General features: G+C 44.2%; 1 protein-coding gene across 2 annotated transcripts in view; it reads left to right on the plus strand.

The window, feature by feature from the left end:
• The first annotated feature begins 3946 nt into the window (after positions 1-3946).
• The window catches only part of Stard9 (StAR related lipid transfer domain containing 9), an 85637-nt gene continuing 74472 nt past the window's right edge, over positions 3947-15111 (plus strand). For both annotated transcript variants that reach the window (XR_003835581.1, XM_021186561.2), the window contains exons 1-3: positions 3947-4080; positions 6232-6301; positions 9061-9177. Coding sequence is in view for 1 of the 2 variants with exons in the window: in XM_021186561.2 (XP_021042220.1) it covers positions 4034-4080; positions 6232-6301; positions 9061-9177 (234 nt within the window). In the remaining variant the exon portion in view is untranslated. The remainder of the gene's footprint in view (positions 4081-6231; positions 6302-9060; positions 9178-15111) is intronic.

Raw genomic sequence — 15111 nt, forward strand, 5'->3', positions numbered from 1 at the left:
GTGGGAGGGTATGATTTGCAGAGCTGAGGAGCCCAGAGCCTATATTCCCAGAGGCTTGAGTTGGCAAGACAGATCACAAGTGAGTCCCAGGCCAGCCTGAGCTACACAGCAAGATGATGTCTCCAAAAAATATTAATAAAAATCTCTATTCCTCTTACCTGTAAGAAAAATTAGGGCTTATTCAGAGAAGGTTTCAACAGATTAAATCATGGGTGTGAAGACGAGTAGAAACCTAGACTTTGAAGTTTTGGTGCCAGTAATGAACCCATGTATTTGATTATTATAATGGTATTGTGGTTATGTCAAAAAATGCATACTAAAATATTTATGAGTGAAGTGGGCTTTTTTGTTTGTTTTTGTTTGGGAGGTTTTTGTTGTATTGTTTTGGTTTTTGTTTGTTTTAAGGCAAGGCAAGGTCTCATATAGCCCAGGCTGGCCTGGGATTTGCTGACCCTTACTAATGCCAGGATAACAAGTATGCGCTACTGCACCCAGTTTCTGTCATCCTGGGGCTTTGTGAATGCTAGGCATACATTTGACCAATTGAGCTACATCCCTAGCCTTGAGTGAAATAATTTAAAAAATTAAAATGTTCCAATTATGTCATGCTCTATAGCCTGACAAGAGAAATATTATTTCAGCAGCAGTTTTCATTGCAAATCAGCATGAATAGAGAACCTATCCAGGAGACTGGGGCTCCAAATTAGTCTAAATTGTAAACCAGCTATCTAGTACACTGCTCTATTGGTGCTTTCAAATGGATAAGAAAAAGGAGCCTACATGACTCATAGCTCTGGCTCTGCCACCAGAGAGCTAACGTAGCCTCCTGACTGGGCTCTGGGCTCCACAGGCCTCACTTCTCAGACGTCTTTACACCAGGTGGAGTAATCCTTTAAAGGTAGAAATCAGGGCCCTGCTCAGCCAATGAAGACTCATGCAAACCTGCAGGACTGAGTTTGATACCCGATACCCACATGACTTATAGGATTGTGGGCGCTCTTCTCCCCAAAAGGCAGTCTTTACCAGCAGGGATGATGGCTTTCCCATAGCTGCATAGATAGGAGCAGCCCTCTTTCTCCCTTCCCCTGGTCTATGTACTCTAACTTCTCCCCGTGTTAAGTGCAGAATTACATGCAAGATGTGGTTTAGAGTGGCTGAATACCCAGCTGCTGATCCCATGAACTCCCCTGCCTTCCATAAAGGGATGTAAATAGTCAAGTCCAGCTGGAATGATCTGAACTCCCAAAGATGGTGACCCCCCACACACCATTTTGAAAATTAGAACATGCAAGTCAAATAATTTTACTCTTTTCTCCAAAACTTTCCTATGCTTCCCAATTCACTGAATAAAACCAAGAAGACACTGTGGCTTCATATTAATTCCATGATCCTGGCTCTGCACCTCCGTCTACCCCCATGAAGGCTGTCTTACAAGCATGGGGTCTTACACTGACCTGCTCCCTGTGTCTGTCCTTTCACACACAGTATGGCTTTTGTTGTTTGTTTGTTTTGTTTTGTTTTGATACCAGGTCTTGATATGTGGTCCAGGTTAGCATGGAACTCAAAATTCTCCTGCCTCAACTGAAGCAGGACTCTGATTACACACCCCTCCCATCGCGGGGCTCCATGATCCTGTTCTCTTTACAACTAGTTTTGTTGTTTTTTAAGATTTATTTATTTATTTTATGTATATGAGTACATTGTAGCTGTTATGAACCATCATGTGGTTGCTGAGCATTGAATTCAGGCCCTCTGCTCTCTCCGGCCCAAAGATTTATTATTACATGCTAGCACATCGTAGCTATCTTTAGACACACCAGAAGGGGGCGTCAGATCTCATTGTGAGTCACCATGTGGTTGCTGGGATTTGAACTCAGGACCTTCCGAAGAGCAGTCAGTGCCCTTACCCGCTGAGTCATCTCACCAGCCCTGTTCTTGCTTTTTTTTTTTTTTTTAAAGATTTATTTATTATATGTAAGTACACTGTAGCTGTCTTCAGACACACCAGAAGAGGGTGTCAGATCTCGTTACAGATGATTGTGAGCCACCATGTGGTTGCTGGGGTTTGAACTCCGGACCTTTGGAAGAGCAGTCGGGTGCTCTTACCCACTGAGCCATCTCACCAGCCCCCTGTTCTTGCTTTTTAAAACATACTTTTAAATTTTAATTTGCTGCATGGCTAAACATTTTTTAAAACTGTTTTTACCTTGTTAGTCTACTCCCAGTTCTATGAGGTCAGAGGTTTCACCGGACAGGTATGTTCTGATTGCTTAGAACAGTGTCTGCCGTAATAGAGGCTGACTTAGGAAACTCTATGAACTAACAGTCTCTGAAAAACTTCCCAGCCTTACTTTCCTCAACTACAGTAGGGTGTCACTGATATCAGTGAGGACTTCCTTTAAGAGTCTATAGAAAGTAATAACTTTGTTAACTTTCCCTTTAACCACCTAAAACTGTTACTCTCTTTTATTCCTTTATTTTTCTTTGCATTTTGTGTCTGGCACAATGTTATACACATTTAGATAGTTATTTCCTTTTCCATAAGATCCTAATTCTCATGAAGGAAGTGACTTTGGGTTTTTTGTTTTTTGGTCTGTGTGTTTTTGTTTGTCTTGGTTTTGTGTGTGTGAGTCTTTTTCTTCTTTCTTTCTTTCTTTCTTTCTTTCTTTCTTTCTTTCTTTCTTTCTTTCTTTCTTCCTTCCTTCCTTTCTTTCATCCTTTCTTTCTTTCTCTCTCTCTTTCTTTCTTTGAGACAGGGTTTCTCTGTGTAGCCCTGGCTGTCCTGGAACTCACTCTGTAGACCAGTCTGGCCTTGAACTCACAGAGATCCACCTGCCTCTGCCTCCCAATTGCTAAGATTAAATAAAGGCTTGCAGAACCACTCTCCAGTTTATATAAGCTCTAACCCTAATATTAATAATACAATGGCTAACCCTACCCCACCTCTCTCTAATTATGATGTCTGAAGATTCAGTAGTCTTCAGTGGACACAAATTTGTCGCCATCAGAAACCGACCCTTGTTTCTGTTTTTGTTGTTGTGAGACGTGGGAGCTTCCTGTGTGGAGGTCTTGGAACTCCCCAGTGTTGGAATTGTTAAGTGTTCATCAGCCCCTGGTGGTGAAGGGGTGAAGGGAGTAAACCCTTAGTCTCAGAGCTGGGCTTCAGGCTTTACAGCTATAAATAGCTATTTCTTATTTGAACAAACCAGCTCTGATCAGACAACATTTGCTCTGTATGTACTATAAATACTGCTTAGGGCGGCAGTGAAGTTACAGGGCAACCGAGAGAAATTTGTCAGTAAGTTAGGAAAAAAAAAAGAAAGAAAGAAAGAAAAAAGAAAAAAAAAAAGCCTCTTCATTAAACGCACCTTAGAATTACAAAATCGTTTGTTTTGCTCATTTCATTGTTGTTGTTTTGAGACGGGACTTCACGCTGAACTCCAGGCTGACCTGAAATCATCATGTAGGCTAACCTTGAATTCAAAATATTCTTGCCTCAGCCTCCACGATATGCTCCACTTTAATTTTGACCTTAAAATTTAGCCGCAGTTTTGAAATAGCAGACCAATAGGGTAAAAAATAAAATTACTAATTTCCTTCATGAATTTTCAAGTATTAACCAGAAATTCAGTCACCAGATTTTAGAACAAAAGAAATACTACAGCTCGCGTAGGACAGTCTGCGGTGCGAGGGGTGGAACGAGACCAGGTTGCTCAGCCCACCTGCCTCAGGATTGGCTAAGGCTCCGCGGGCCCCGCCCCTGTCGGGCGTTTCCTCGCACCCGGGCGGGAGCGTCCGGAGAAGTGAGAGGGTGGAGCGAGGCGAGGAGGCCCACCCCCATCTGTCTCAGGATTGGTTGATACCTAGTGGGCCCCGCCCCCTAGGGCGAGGCTTGGGCTGCGGTCCGGAGGCGCGTGGGACGGGCGGGGCAGTCTGTGGCTCTTGCAGTGCCTGTGGCTGGGTCTGTTCGCTGGACGCCGGCCAGGGATGCTTCCGCCGGACCGCTGTGTGGGTCTTGGGTTGTGGCGGAGGGATGGCGAATGTGCAGGTGGCCGTGAGGGTCCGGCCTCTCAGCAAGCGGTGAGTCTGTCAGGAGGGGGCGCCTGAGGGGTCAAGTGAGCTGAGAGGAGTGCGAGGTCCCTGCCTTCCTCAGGGTGGACTGGCGTGGAGAGAAAAAAAAAAATCAGACACAGATTGTCACGGAGGCTCAGGGTCCAGAAGGCCTGGAGGGACAGTGCTTCGCGTCCTAGGAGATAGCAGTTCCTGTGTGACTCCAGGAGTCGCTGCCCTGTGTGCATGTCCTTGGTGACCGGCCAACTAGAGTTTCTAGGGACCCTGGCTTGGGTCTTGGTGCACGTAGTAGGGCCTTTCTCGCGGAGCATGACGTGAGGAGGTACAAAAGGGTGGGCAGACTCCACTACTTTTGGTGTTCTGGGAGTACCCAAGTGAGGACTGGAGGCTGTGTGTCCGTATATACACATGGGATTGCACCAAGAGAACATAGGAAAAAGAATTATCAGGATATGGAAGGAAAATAAAGGCCCAGAGAAACTACACTTTCAACCTGTGCTCAATTGGTGTGATTTAAAGACTGAACTGTGACATAGGGGAAGTTTCTCCAAACATCTCTTCTCGGTGTCCTCCATGCTAGTTCCTTGTGCAGGAGCCTGATTCTTCACCCCTCAGCCCTTGAGGCATCCAGTGTGAAGCTGCACACTTCATCCTCTTTTCCTCTCACTTGGGAAGTCAGAGAAGGCTTTGCACAAAAGTTGGTGTCAAAGAGCTGTTCTGAATGAGCTTTGAGTTTTCTGACAAGTAAGGAGAAGAAGTGCAGAGTTCTCTAAGAACAGGAAGAGAGAGCAAATCTCTGCTCTTAGGGTGTAGATGGAAGCCTTGGACACCTGCTTGGGTTGAAGCGGAAGAGTGATGGGTGAGAAAACTGGCAGAGTGTGGGTCTAGACCAGATGACATGTATTGGAACTAGCAGATTTTTTTTTTAACTGTCCAGTACACAAGATACCTTGGTAAATGGGAACAGAGGTCAAAAAGGGCATTGTCTCCTATGACGAAAATGGTTCTGTATGGGGTTAGGTTTGTCCTTTTAGAGGCCATCTGCTTTAAAAAGTTTAGACCGAATGAGAGCAGTGAGATAGGAGGAAGACAAAAGAGTGTACCCCAAATTGCTGTGTTTTGATTGGTAAATGACTTTTAAACATCTGGCTTTATATCACTGCCTGTGGTGACTCAGGGCTGGGGGCTTCCTGGGAGTAGCTGCTGTCCAGGAGGAGGCCCTTTCCAAACTGTCTTTTAGGATTCTTAGGATAGCAACATTGACCACTTACTCTTAACTTTGTAGTTCCTTGGAAACCAGGAATTTCAAATAGCATGGATTAGATTAAGAAAATGATGTTGAAACTCCTTTGATACTTGCAGTCACTGCTAAGAATAACGTATGTCATCCAACAACAATGGAAAACAACCAGGAAACTTACTTTCCGCCCCAGTGTAGGGCCTTGAGAGTAAGTGGTAGACGGTCAAGCCCGCTGATCTCCAGGAGTGAGCAGAGTTTTAGCAGGCTCCCGGGTCACAACGACCATAGATTCAGAGGTAGTTATGTAAGCACTCAGTGTGATCTCAGCCAAGAAGTCAGAGCAGACCATTCTTCAATTCCCACAGAATTCTGCAGAGATAGTGGTAGTACCCACAGCTCATTGAGGCTGTTTTGCATGTGTAGAATTTGCTGAATATGTAGTCTGTGCTAACATTCAAATAAGTCATCAGCACTGATAATTGTACGTGTGAAGGAACCATTAAAGTCACCTAGCCAAAGCTAACATTATTTTTTCCAAATGAGAACATTGTCTTGCTTAAGTTCTAAAAAGCAGGATTTGACTCGCTACACCATCCTGCTCCTTTCTGAGATGCTCAGAATTACTCCTTTGTTCTATAGGGCTAGAGATAACCTTGAGTAAAATAACATCACAGAAGTGGTTTTGAAGCCCTAGCCTTGACCTCAGCTGTCTGTCACTGTGAGATGCTGTCCTTGTCTATCCACTGAAGAGCACCTGCCTGGTCTGTGCTCTGCCCCCACTCTCCTGTGCCTTTCACACCATGCATTCATTTCCCCCACTTTTTTTTAGGGTTCTTAGGATACGTGAGAATCAGTCTCAGAAAACAAAACAAAAAGGGTTTGTTTTTTTTTCTCATTTAAATTCTGTTCTTATTTCTTAGGGAGACCAAAGAAGGGGGAAGAATTATTGTGGAAGTTGATGACAAAGTGGCAAAAATCAGGAATGTAAAGGTAAGCCTGAAATATCTGTTTTTTTTTTCTTAATTAAGAACTATTATAATTAGGTGGCCTCTTGGGGCGAATATGTTTAATATATGAAAGAGCAGGAGATGGAAGAGGCTTGTAGAGGAAGCGTGGACCAATCATAAAGCAAATAAACAAGAAGAGAATTGTGCTTAGACTCCAGAAGATGTGGTGTTTGGGTCAGTGGTCTGCTAACTGGAATGGTGCAGCTGTTTTGGAAACTGACAACCCCAGGGATGTGATAAGGGCTGTGATCAGCTTCACTCGTGCCAGGGGCAATTTGTGTGTCTATGTAACTCACCTGGTCACCAGTTAGACTTTATCTTGAGCCCCACAACTGATAATACTTTATCCATGGCATCCTTAGGAATTTTACCAGATAGTGTAGGGTTTATGTTGGCCATAATGTGGTCCAGACATCAGACATCAGCCTTCAGATCCCAGAAGGCCACTAGCCTGAGTTTTGTTGCAGATTTTCTTCCACCACCCTATTTAACTTTGGAGCACAATTGGACAGGCCCAGGGAACTTCCTTCCCTCCTCCTCCCCCTCTCCTAGAGTCAACTTCCTCCACCCTTCCTGATGTGGAAGATAAATGTGTTCTCCTTTTGTGGAGCTTAAACAGTGGAAAGAAGCCAAGGAGGTGACCACATGACTGCTGTAGTTAGCTTGTGGTGTAAGCGGGCATTGCCAAGAAATGAAGAAGCTCCTGCCGGGCGTGGTGGTGCACGCCTTTAATCCCAGCACTCGGGAGGCAGAGGCAGGCGGATTTCTGAGTTCAAGGCCAGCCTGGTCTACAAAGTGAGTGCCAGGACAGCCAGGGCTACACAGAGAGACCCTGTCTCGAAAAAACCAAAAAAAAAAAAAAAAAAAAAAAAGAAATGAAGAAGCTGAGGCAGAGTGGAGGTAATAGACCTCAGCCTCAGAGATATGCCCTCTCTTGTGTAACTTCTGTGATGTGATTTGTTTCCTCTTGACATTAGCTCTTGTTAAAAGAGAATGGGCCCTGCCAAAGTTTCAACAGGAGCTCTAGGAAGACAAGGGACCGTTCATTCCCCGCCTCCTCTTACTTATCTCTCTTGCTAATCACTTCAGCGTACTTTTGGGTCTAGAGAATAAGCTTGGCCAAGAACAAACTTTTAAAAAATATATTTATTCTTTTATGTGTATGGGTGTTGTGCCTACATGTATGGCTGCACCCCACGTGTGTACCTTGTGCTCTAGGAGGCCAGAAGAGGGCATCAGATCTCTTCTCTGGGCCTGGAGTTACAGATGGTTATGAGCCACCACATGGGTGCAGGAATCAAACCTAGGTCCTCTGGAAGAGCAGCCAGACTCTGAGCCATCTCTCCAGCCCTGAAGAACAAAGTTAGGTTTTTCGTCTACACACCTTGGCTATTGACTTCCCTAAAGTCGGTTATCTATGAACAGGCTCTTACTCATGACAGCCAGGGTCTTCTGTAGTTTCTGAATGGCTAGAGTTGCCTTTTCCTTTTCAAACTTTACTCTTCTATAAAAGTAAAGTACTCTTCTAAAAAGATATGAGGATCTGTCCCCTTAATCTTTCCCTGGGCACTCTTAGTGCTGCGTTCTCAAGGAGCATCCCTCTGTAAGTCTTGCTTTCCCTCCTGGAGGCTGGCAGAGGACAATGGAGCAGCCAGCACACAAAGCATGCCTACAGGCTATGGTGACTTTGTAGTATCTGCCCATTTTACATCTATGAAGTGGAATTAGGGGGTGTCCATTCTTGAGTTTTTTTTCTACTCTCTGGAGAGGATAAAGGAGATCTTTGCAAGAGGCGTGTTCTCATAGGGAGACCATTGTCACCTGAAAGCCAGAGTTTACATTTAAATATTAAGACTAGGCATTTATGAGAAGAGTGCCATTCTCCCCAGTACAGAGGACTCAGCGCAGTTCCAAGTTTTGGCCCCACCCTCCTCTGCCTCTGGCCATTGGATTATTCCTGGTTGTTCTGTCTTTTTTTTTTTTTTTTTCCTCGAGACAGGGTTTCTCTGTGTAGCCCTGGCTGTCCTGGAACTCACTCTGTAGACCAGGCTGGTCTCGAACTCAGAAATCCTCCTGCCTCTGCCTCCCGAGTGCTGGGATTAAAGGCGGCGTGTGCCACCACTGAGGGTAGATTCCTACAGGAGCTGCCAATGAAAGCTCCATATTGATGAAGCCTCTTGGACCCAGGGACTGGGTTAACTCAGAGGATGCTGTCAGTATCCTCTACAGAAATCCTTAGGGAAGAAGTGAGTGAGGAAGATATATATCCCTTACGGGCTTTCTCTGCTGAGCTGTCCTATACCTCGTGTTTGTAAGCAGGAGACATGTTAGTGTCATAGGCATATTTAGTTTTCTGGGTCTCTATTTGTTTCTAGTGAGGTGGAAACAATTGTTCTCTCTCTTCTTTTTTTAATATTATGTATTTATTTTTATTTATATGAGTACACTGTTGCTGTCTTTAGACATATACCAGAAGAGGGCACCAGATCCCATTACAGATGGTTGTGAGCCACCATGTGGTTGCTGGGAATTGAACTCAGGACCTCTGGAAGAGCAGTCAGTGCTCTTAACCGCTGAGCCATCTCTCCAGCCACCCCCCTCCCCTTCTTTCTTTCTCTGTGGCTGTTGTAAACGGTCCAGTAGTTAGTCCAGGTCTCTGTAATTACAGGAGAACATCAAGAGCTCCTGTCCAGATTCCAGAGTTACGACAAAGAAAACACTGGATTCTGTGCTTAATTTTAGGTGGACAGTCGACCAGAGAGCTTTGGAGACACCCGGGAAAAGGTTGTGGCATTTGGCTTTGATTACTGCTATTGGTCAGTCAACCCAGAGGACCCTCACTATGCATCTCAGGAAGTGGTAATGTCATTTTCCCTCCATTCTCCTTTTTACAAATGTTTGCTGTAAATTTACTTTTCAAGTTTATTATGGCAGTTGCAGGCTGGAAGTACTCTAATTAGTACTTTAACATTTGGAAAATCTTAATGCAAACTGCTTTTCCAGAGGAAACCTAATACATTGTGGACTGTTTAAAGTTATTTCCATGATAGCATTGTCTCCTCAGTTTTTATAACTGTATACTTAGGTAAATTAGCATAGAATCTGAGTGATGGCTGTTATTTATTTAGAAAGATTTATTTTATTTATTTGATAAATATGATGAGAATACTGTAGCTGTCCTCAGACACACCAGAAGAGGCCATCAGATTCCATTACAGATGTTTGTGAGCCACCATGTGGTTGCCAGGAATTGAACTCAGGACCTCTGGAAGAGCAGTCACTGCTCTTAACCACTGAGCCATCTCTCCAGCCCAGTGGCTGTTATTTATGATCTATAGAGATAGCAGTGAGTGGCATCAGGTTTTTGAAAAATGATTCAAAAAGGTGGGAAAAGACTGCTTGGTCAAGGAGTAGGAGCTTTGGTGATGTCCATTTCCAGTTTGGGCCTCAGTGTGCTTCATGTGGGGTGCAATGCAGTTAGTCTTCTGCTGCACGGCCTTGGATTGTGTGCAGCAGGACTGGTGAAGCCTAGAGGCTAATCTCTCCTTATGATCTTAAGCGTGTACTTGTGCTCCTACACAGAATCTGAAAGGGATAGATAGGTAGTCTGTGAGACTGCAAGAGTGTATAGGAGGTCAGTTCCAAAGTTCTGATGGCTGAGGATTGGGAGGAAAAGGCTTTGCTGGCTGAGCTGAAGGTGTTGCTGGTCATCTTCTCGATGCCTTGTAGTTTTTGTCTATCTCTTTCTCCAGTTGCCAAGGCATCTAGAGGTCTGGCCAGTGCATCTTTAGGGCATCTTTGTTTCTGAGAATCAGTACCAATGTATTGGATTGCATTGGTTGAGCACTGTAGAAGGTTATGATTTCAGTCCTCATAATGGCAGCAAGGCTTGCTAGCCCACAGAAAATCATCCTCATACTGGCAGACATTAGGGTACTTTGTGACAGTCTAACCCTAAAATTGAGAAAAAAAAATATAGCAGGCATGGTAGCACATGCCTGTGCAAAGTTGTATGGTCCATCTGTGAATATAAATTACCCATTTCTACTTTAGACCTTATTTTTATTTTTAATAATGTGTGTGTGTTTGTGTATATGTGTGTGTGTGTGTCTGTCTGTCTGTGCACATGAGTGCAGTGCCCTGGGCTTGTGAGCAGCTGAATATAGATGCTGGAAATCAATCTCAAGTCCTCTGTAAGAGCAGTATGCATTCTTTTTTTGGAGGAGGGGGGGCGTTCCAGACAGGGTTTCTCTGTGTATTCCTGGCTGTTCTGGAACTCACTCTGTAGACCAGGCTGGCCTCAGAAATCCGCCTGCCTTTGCCTCCCGAGTGCTGGGATTAAAGGTGTGCGCCACCACGCCCGGCATAGTATGCATTCTTAACCTCTGAGCATCTTCCCAACCCTATGGGTCTTTTTTTAAAATTCTAACATGCAATATATGTAAGGCATCGGCCTACTGGTATTGGTGACACTTCCACTGAGATCTGCAAAGATTCAGGAAAGGCACTGCTGGAGAGAAGTCATTGGTCTTTTCATTAACAGAACATATGAACATTCTAAGAGCTTTTCAGACTAAGAGGGTGGTACATGTGTCTGGAATGTGTGTGTGTGTGTATGTGTGTATGTGTGCGTGTGTATTACTACCATTTTTGTGGTAGCATATATCTCAGAGTTATCATATGATGAAGGACTCGTTAAAGTAATTATGTTAAATGCCCACCTTGTAGGTCGATGTGAGTTTCTATGTGCAGTGGCTCAAATCCCTGAACAACTGTTCTCTTACCGCACATGGGAGCAAGTGCATACTTTTTTCTACCCCTTCTTTCTCCTGGGACCAGCATGCTCCACTTGGGAACCTAATCTTACTTCCTCCTGTGGGGTGGGAGTTCTCTGCTCACACACAGTGCATTTGCCCTATTGTATATTTGTAAAACTTCCCACAAGGAATTTTAACTCAGCTCTACCCACCAAGAACAGCAATGGCTGCTCACAACAAACCAGAGTGAGTCAAAAAAACAAAAAAAAACAAAAAACAAAAACAAAAAAAAAAAACCCTGCCCTTTGCAAAGCCATTGCCTCCACTCTCCTGGGAATCTTCATCTTAAAATGGTTTGTTGTTTGGCTAAAACACATTTCCCAAACCTTTGTAACTTTCAAGATTAAAAATTGTGTGGGTGAGGAGCTTTTTCTCTCTACAACCACTGAATCTAAAACTAAAACTACAGTAGTGAAATGATGTGGTTGCTGGTGTTTTTATAGTTCTTTGGTCTTCATAGGACACTGAATCCCAAACACCACACAACACTCTAAGCCTTTCAAGAGGAGAAAGATTGGAAAGAAAACAGAGGGAAGGGAGAAGAAGTGGGAAGGGGAGGAGAAAGGGAGGGAGGGAAAAAGAGATGATAGATTCCTTCTGCTTTGGAACTTTACTCTGAGAATGTCAGGAAGCTGGAGAAGCCTGGGAGAGGAACCACACTTCCGTAGAACATGATCGTATTTGAAGGATGCAGTAGGGAAACCACCAGAATGGCTGCTCCATGATTAAGGTGTATTTTTATTATTATTATTGTGGATAAGAAAGAGACCATCCAGAGGCATCTGGAAGGGCCCAGAGCAGAGAGAATGTGATAACATTGCACAGGAGGTGAGAAGGGCCAGGATGCCATCATGTGGGCTTTGAAATGGGTTTGTGATTAGGGACTGAAGGAGCCTGGAAGCCAGCATGGATTCTAATAGGCAACTGTAGGAATATGTCAATGGAGAGCCATATGTCTTTTCTGCCAGAGGCAGGGGAAATAACTCCTTTTGGTGGAAGGAACTGTTTTTTGTTTGTTTGTTTGTTTTGTTTTGTTTTGTTTTGTTTTAGTTTTTTAAAGCCTACAGCACCTGGTATTCCCAGGTGGCCTTCCATCCAAGTACTAACCAGGCCGGACCCTGCTTAGCTTCCGAGATCAGACGAGTGGAAGGAACTGTTTGTTGCACAAGATCCTGAGGAGTGCAGGCTTTTATTCCAACCGTCACTAATGCTTCTATCACTCGGGTTGTGCTAAGCCAAGACTCATTTCTGGACACACTCACTTCTAAGACCTAACAATGGTTAAAGGACTGTACTGCAGGAACCAAGAGGAAAGCTGCCATTAGTACAGCACAAGCACACCTCACGTGCATCTGTATGTGATTGTGTAATGACAGAATATTGACGCAAGCATGCAAAGGTGGGCGCTAATGCTGAGTACAGAACGTGATAAGTAAACACTTTACAGAGCATAGGAAGTAGCTGGTCTTCATGTCCATTAGAGTAGAACAGATTTCAATTAATTTGCAGAGAATTATGCGTTGTTAGGATGTAAAGAATAATTTATGGAGAGGCTTTGAATCCTGATATGTGAGGTCGCTAAGTGGGTTCCCAGAGTATTGAGTTGGGCGCTCACTTATGCTCACCAGTGATGTCGGGAGCCCGGGAGTCTCAGACCAGCATGGGCAGCACAGAGACCTCACTCAAAAAACAAAAGTAAATAGAGGGCCAGTGTATTAATACTAGAAAAAGTACTAGACACCATTCAGGGTATTTTCTGTGCGTGTGCCCAAGGTTGACTGCAGAGCTTTCTTCCATTATTAGGTTTCACCTTTATTTATTTATTTATTTTACTATTTTAAAAATGTTTATTTTCTTTATTATCACGTGTAGGTGGGTATAAATAAAGAGGTGAGAGGACAGCTTTGTCGAGTTTAGTCTCACCCTCCATCTTAACCTGAGTTCCAGGTCATCAGTCTTGCAAGGCAAGCACTTTTCCACAGTGAGCCATTGCACCGGCCCTCCACCTTTGTCTTGTGAGATACTCTTTCCAGAACCTGAAGCTCATGATTTGGCTAGGCTGGCTAGCCCGTGAGCTTTAGCTTGTCTCTGCAGGGGCTGGTTACAGGCATGTCTGCTGGACTTTTTACATGCTTCTAGAGATCTGAACTCAGGTCCGCCTGCTTGTCTGGCAGACACTTTGCTGGCTGAGCATCTCCCCAGCCCAAGACTTTTTTTTTTTTTAAGAAAATTTGAGACAGGATCTCAAGCACTTCAGGTTGGCCCTTGGCTTCAATCTGCATGCCTTTGGGGTTGACCTGACTGGGTGATTAGGAAATGAAGAAAGGACAGACACGGGGTGCAGGAAAGCTAGGATTGCAGGATCATGTGTTCTAATGGAATTGCACCAGCAGCAGCCTGAAGTCTCACCAAGTTTATTTTATCCATCTGAACCAAGGAAGTGGGTTATTATGCACAACTGGACGAGGAGGCAGGTTTAGCCAAACTTAGTAAGAGGTTTCAATGGAGAAGCAATTCCAGGCTGTAGTCATCCGGAAGGAGGAAGCTTTGATGGAGTTTCTGCATACACTGTTTTTAGCTGAAGACAGTCATTTTTAACATCCATACTTGGACCAGATGACGGCTTTGCCATTCCCATGGGTTTGACATTGGGGTCCTTGACATGGCTGTGTTCCTGTCAAAATACACATTCACTCAGGACTTTACACACTCCTCAGAGGTCCTGAACCTGATTTGTAACTGAGGTGACCTTGAATTTCTGATCTTGCTTTCGCTAGGATTACAGGCAGGTACCACCAAGCCTGCTTTTAAACAGAGTTGGGGATCAAACCCAGAGCTTCATGCATGCTAGGCAAATTAGTGTATAATATGTATTCCTAGAAACTTATTTCAAAAATGAAGGCTAGACACAAATCATTAAGTCAGTCCCTCTCACACACATGCATGCCCACATGCAATTTTTGCAAATTAATTGTCGGGAAATGTCTCCTGCTGATGGTGTTGGTAGGAAGGCACCATGAACTGCAACATAAATGTCCCAGCCCAGTTGGTAGTATGCTGTTGGACCAGCCCTAACCCCAGCTTTGTTCTGAACGGAGATGAGAGCAGGGCAGTGTTGCCATCTGGTAATAGAAGGGAGATGGAGCACCTGCTGCTGGTCCTCTCCTAGGACCGGGTCTGATTAGATGCTTCCGTCACAGACGCAGCCCTTACTTCTGCCTGGGAGCCCTAATCTATTACAAAATGAACACAAGGTCTGTTATCTGCTGCTTCAAAAAAGAAAGCACGGTATGGGAAGCAGTCTGGCTTTCTCTTCTTTTACAACTTTGGAATCTACTGAACTTGGAGAGTGAATGAAAGCTTTGGGAAAAGAATAATAAAGAAGGTGGGAAAGTGGCAGAAACCAAAAAGTGATTTTGGAGGTACAACAGGAGCAGGAAATATAAAGGACAAAAATGGAGTAGAAACGGAGCAGCAGGCACTGTTAGAATTATTTCCATTGCAGAGTGGTTCTTTCTCCATTTAAGGGTAGCTGTGGGCTCTGAGAGAGTAAGCAGCTTCTTAAGGTCTCACAACCAAGCGAAGCACCAACAATCAAATCCTTGACTGGTGACAGCAGAGTCTGGACCTGTGCACACGGCATCCTTCACAGTTTGTTCCTGTCTTTCTAGTGCCACACGTCCTAAATGACCTAGTAATGACTATAAATTAATTGTTCAATTAACAATTCAATGGGTGTCAGGTAAGATAAAACTGCCTTTTCTCAGAGACGGTTTTGTTTTTATTTTATTTTATTTTATTTTTTTGTTTTTTTTGAGATAGGGTGTCTTAGTTAGGGTTTTACTGCTGTGAACAGACACCATGACCAAGGCAAGTCTTATAAAAAACAACATTTAATTGGGGCTGGCTTACAGGTTCAGAGGTTCAGTCCATTATCTTCAAGGTGGGAGAATGGCAGTATCCAGGCAGGCATGGT

The sequence above is a fragment of the Mus caroli genome, chromosome 2, assembly GCF_900094665.2.
Source record: "Mus caroli chromosome 2, CAROLI_EIJ_v1.1, whole genome shotgun sequence".
NCBI classification, from domain to species: Eukaryota; Metazoa; Chordata; class Mammalia; order Rodentia; family Muridae; genus Mus; species Mus caroli.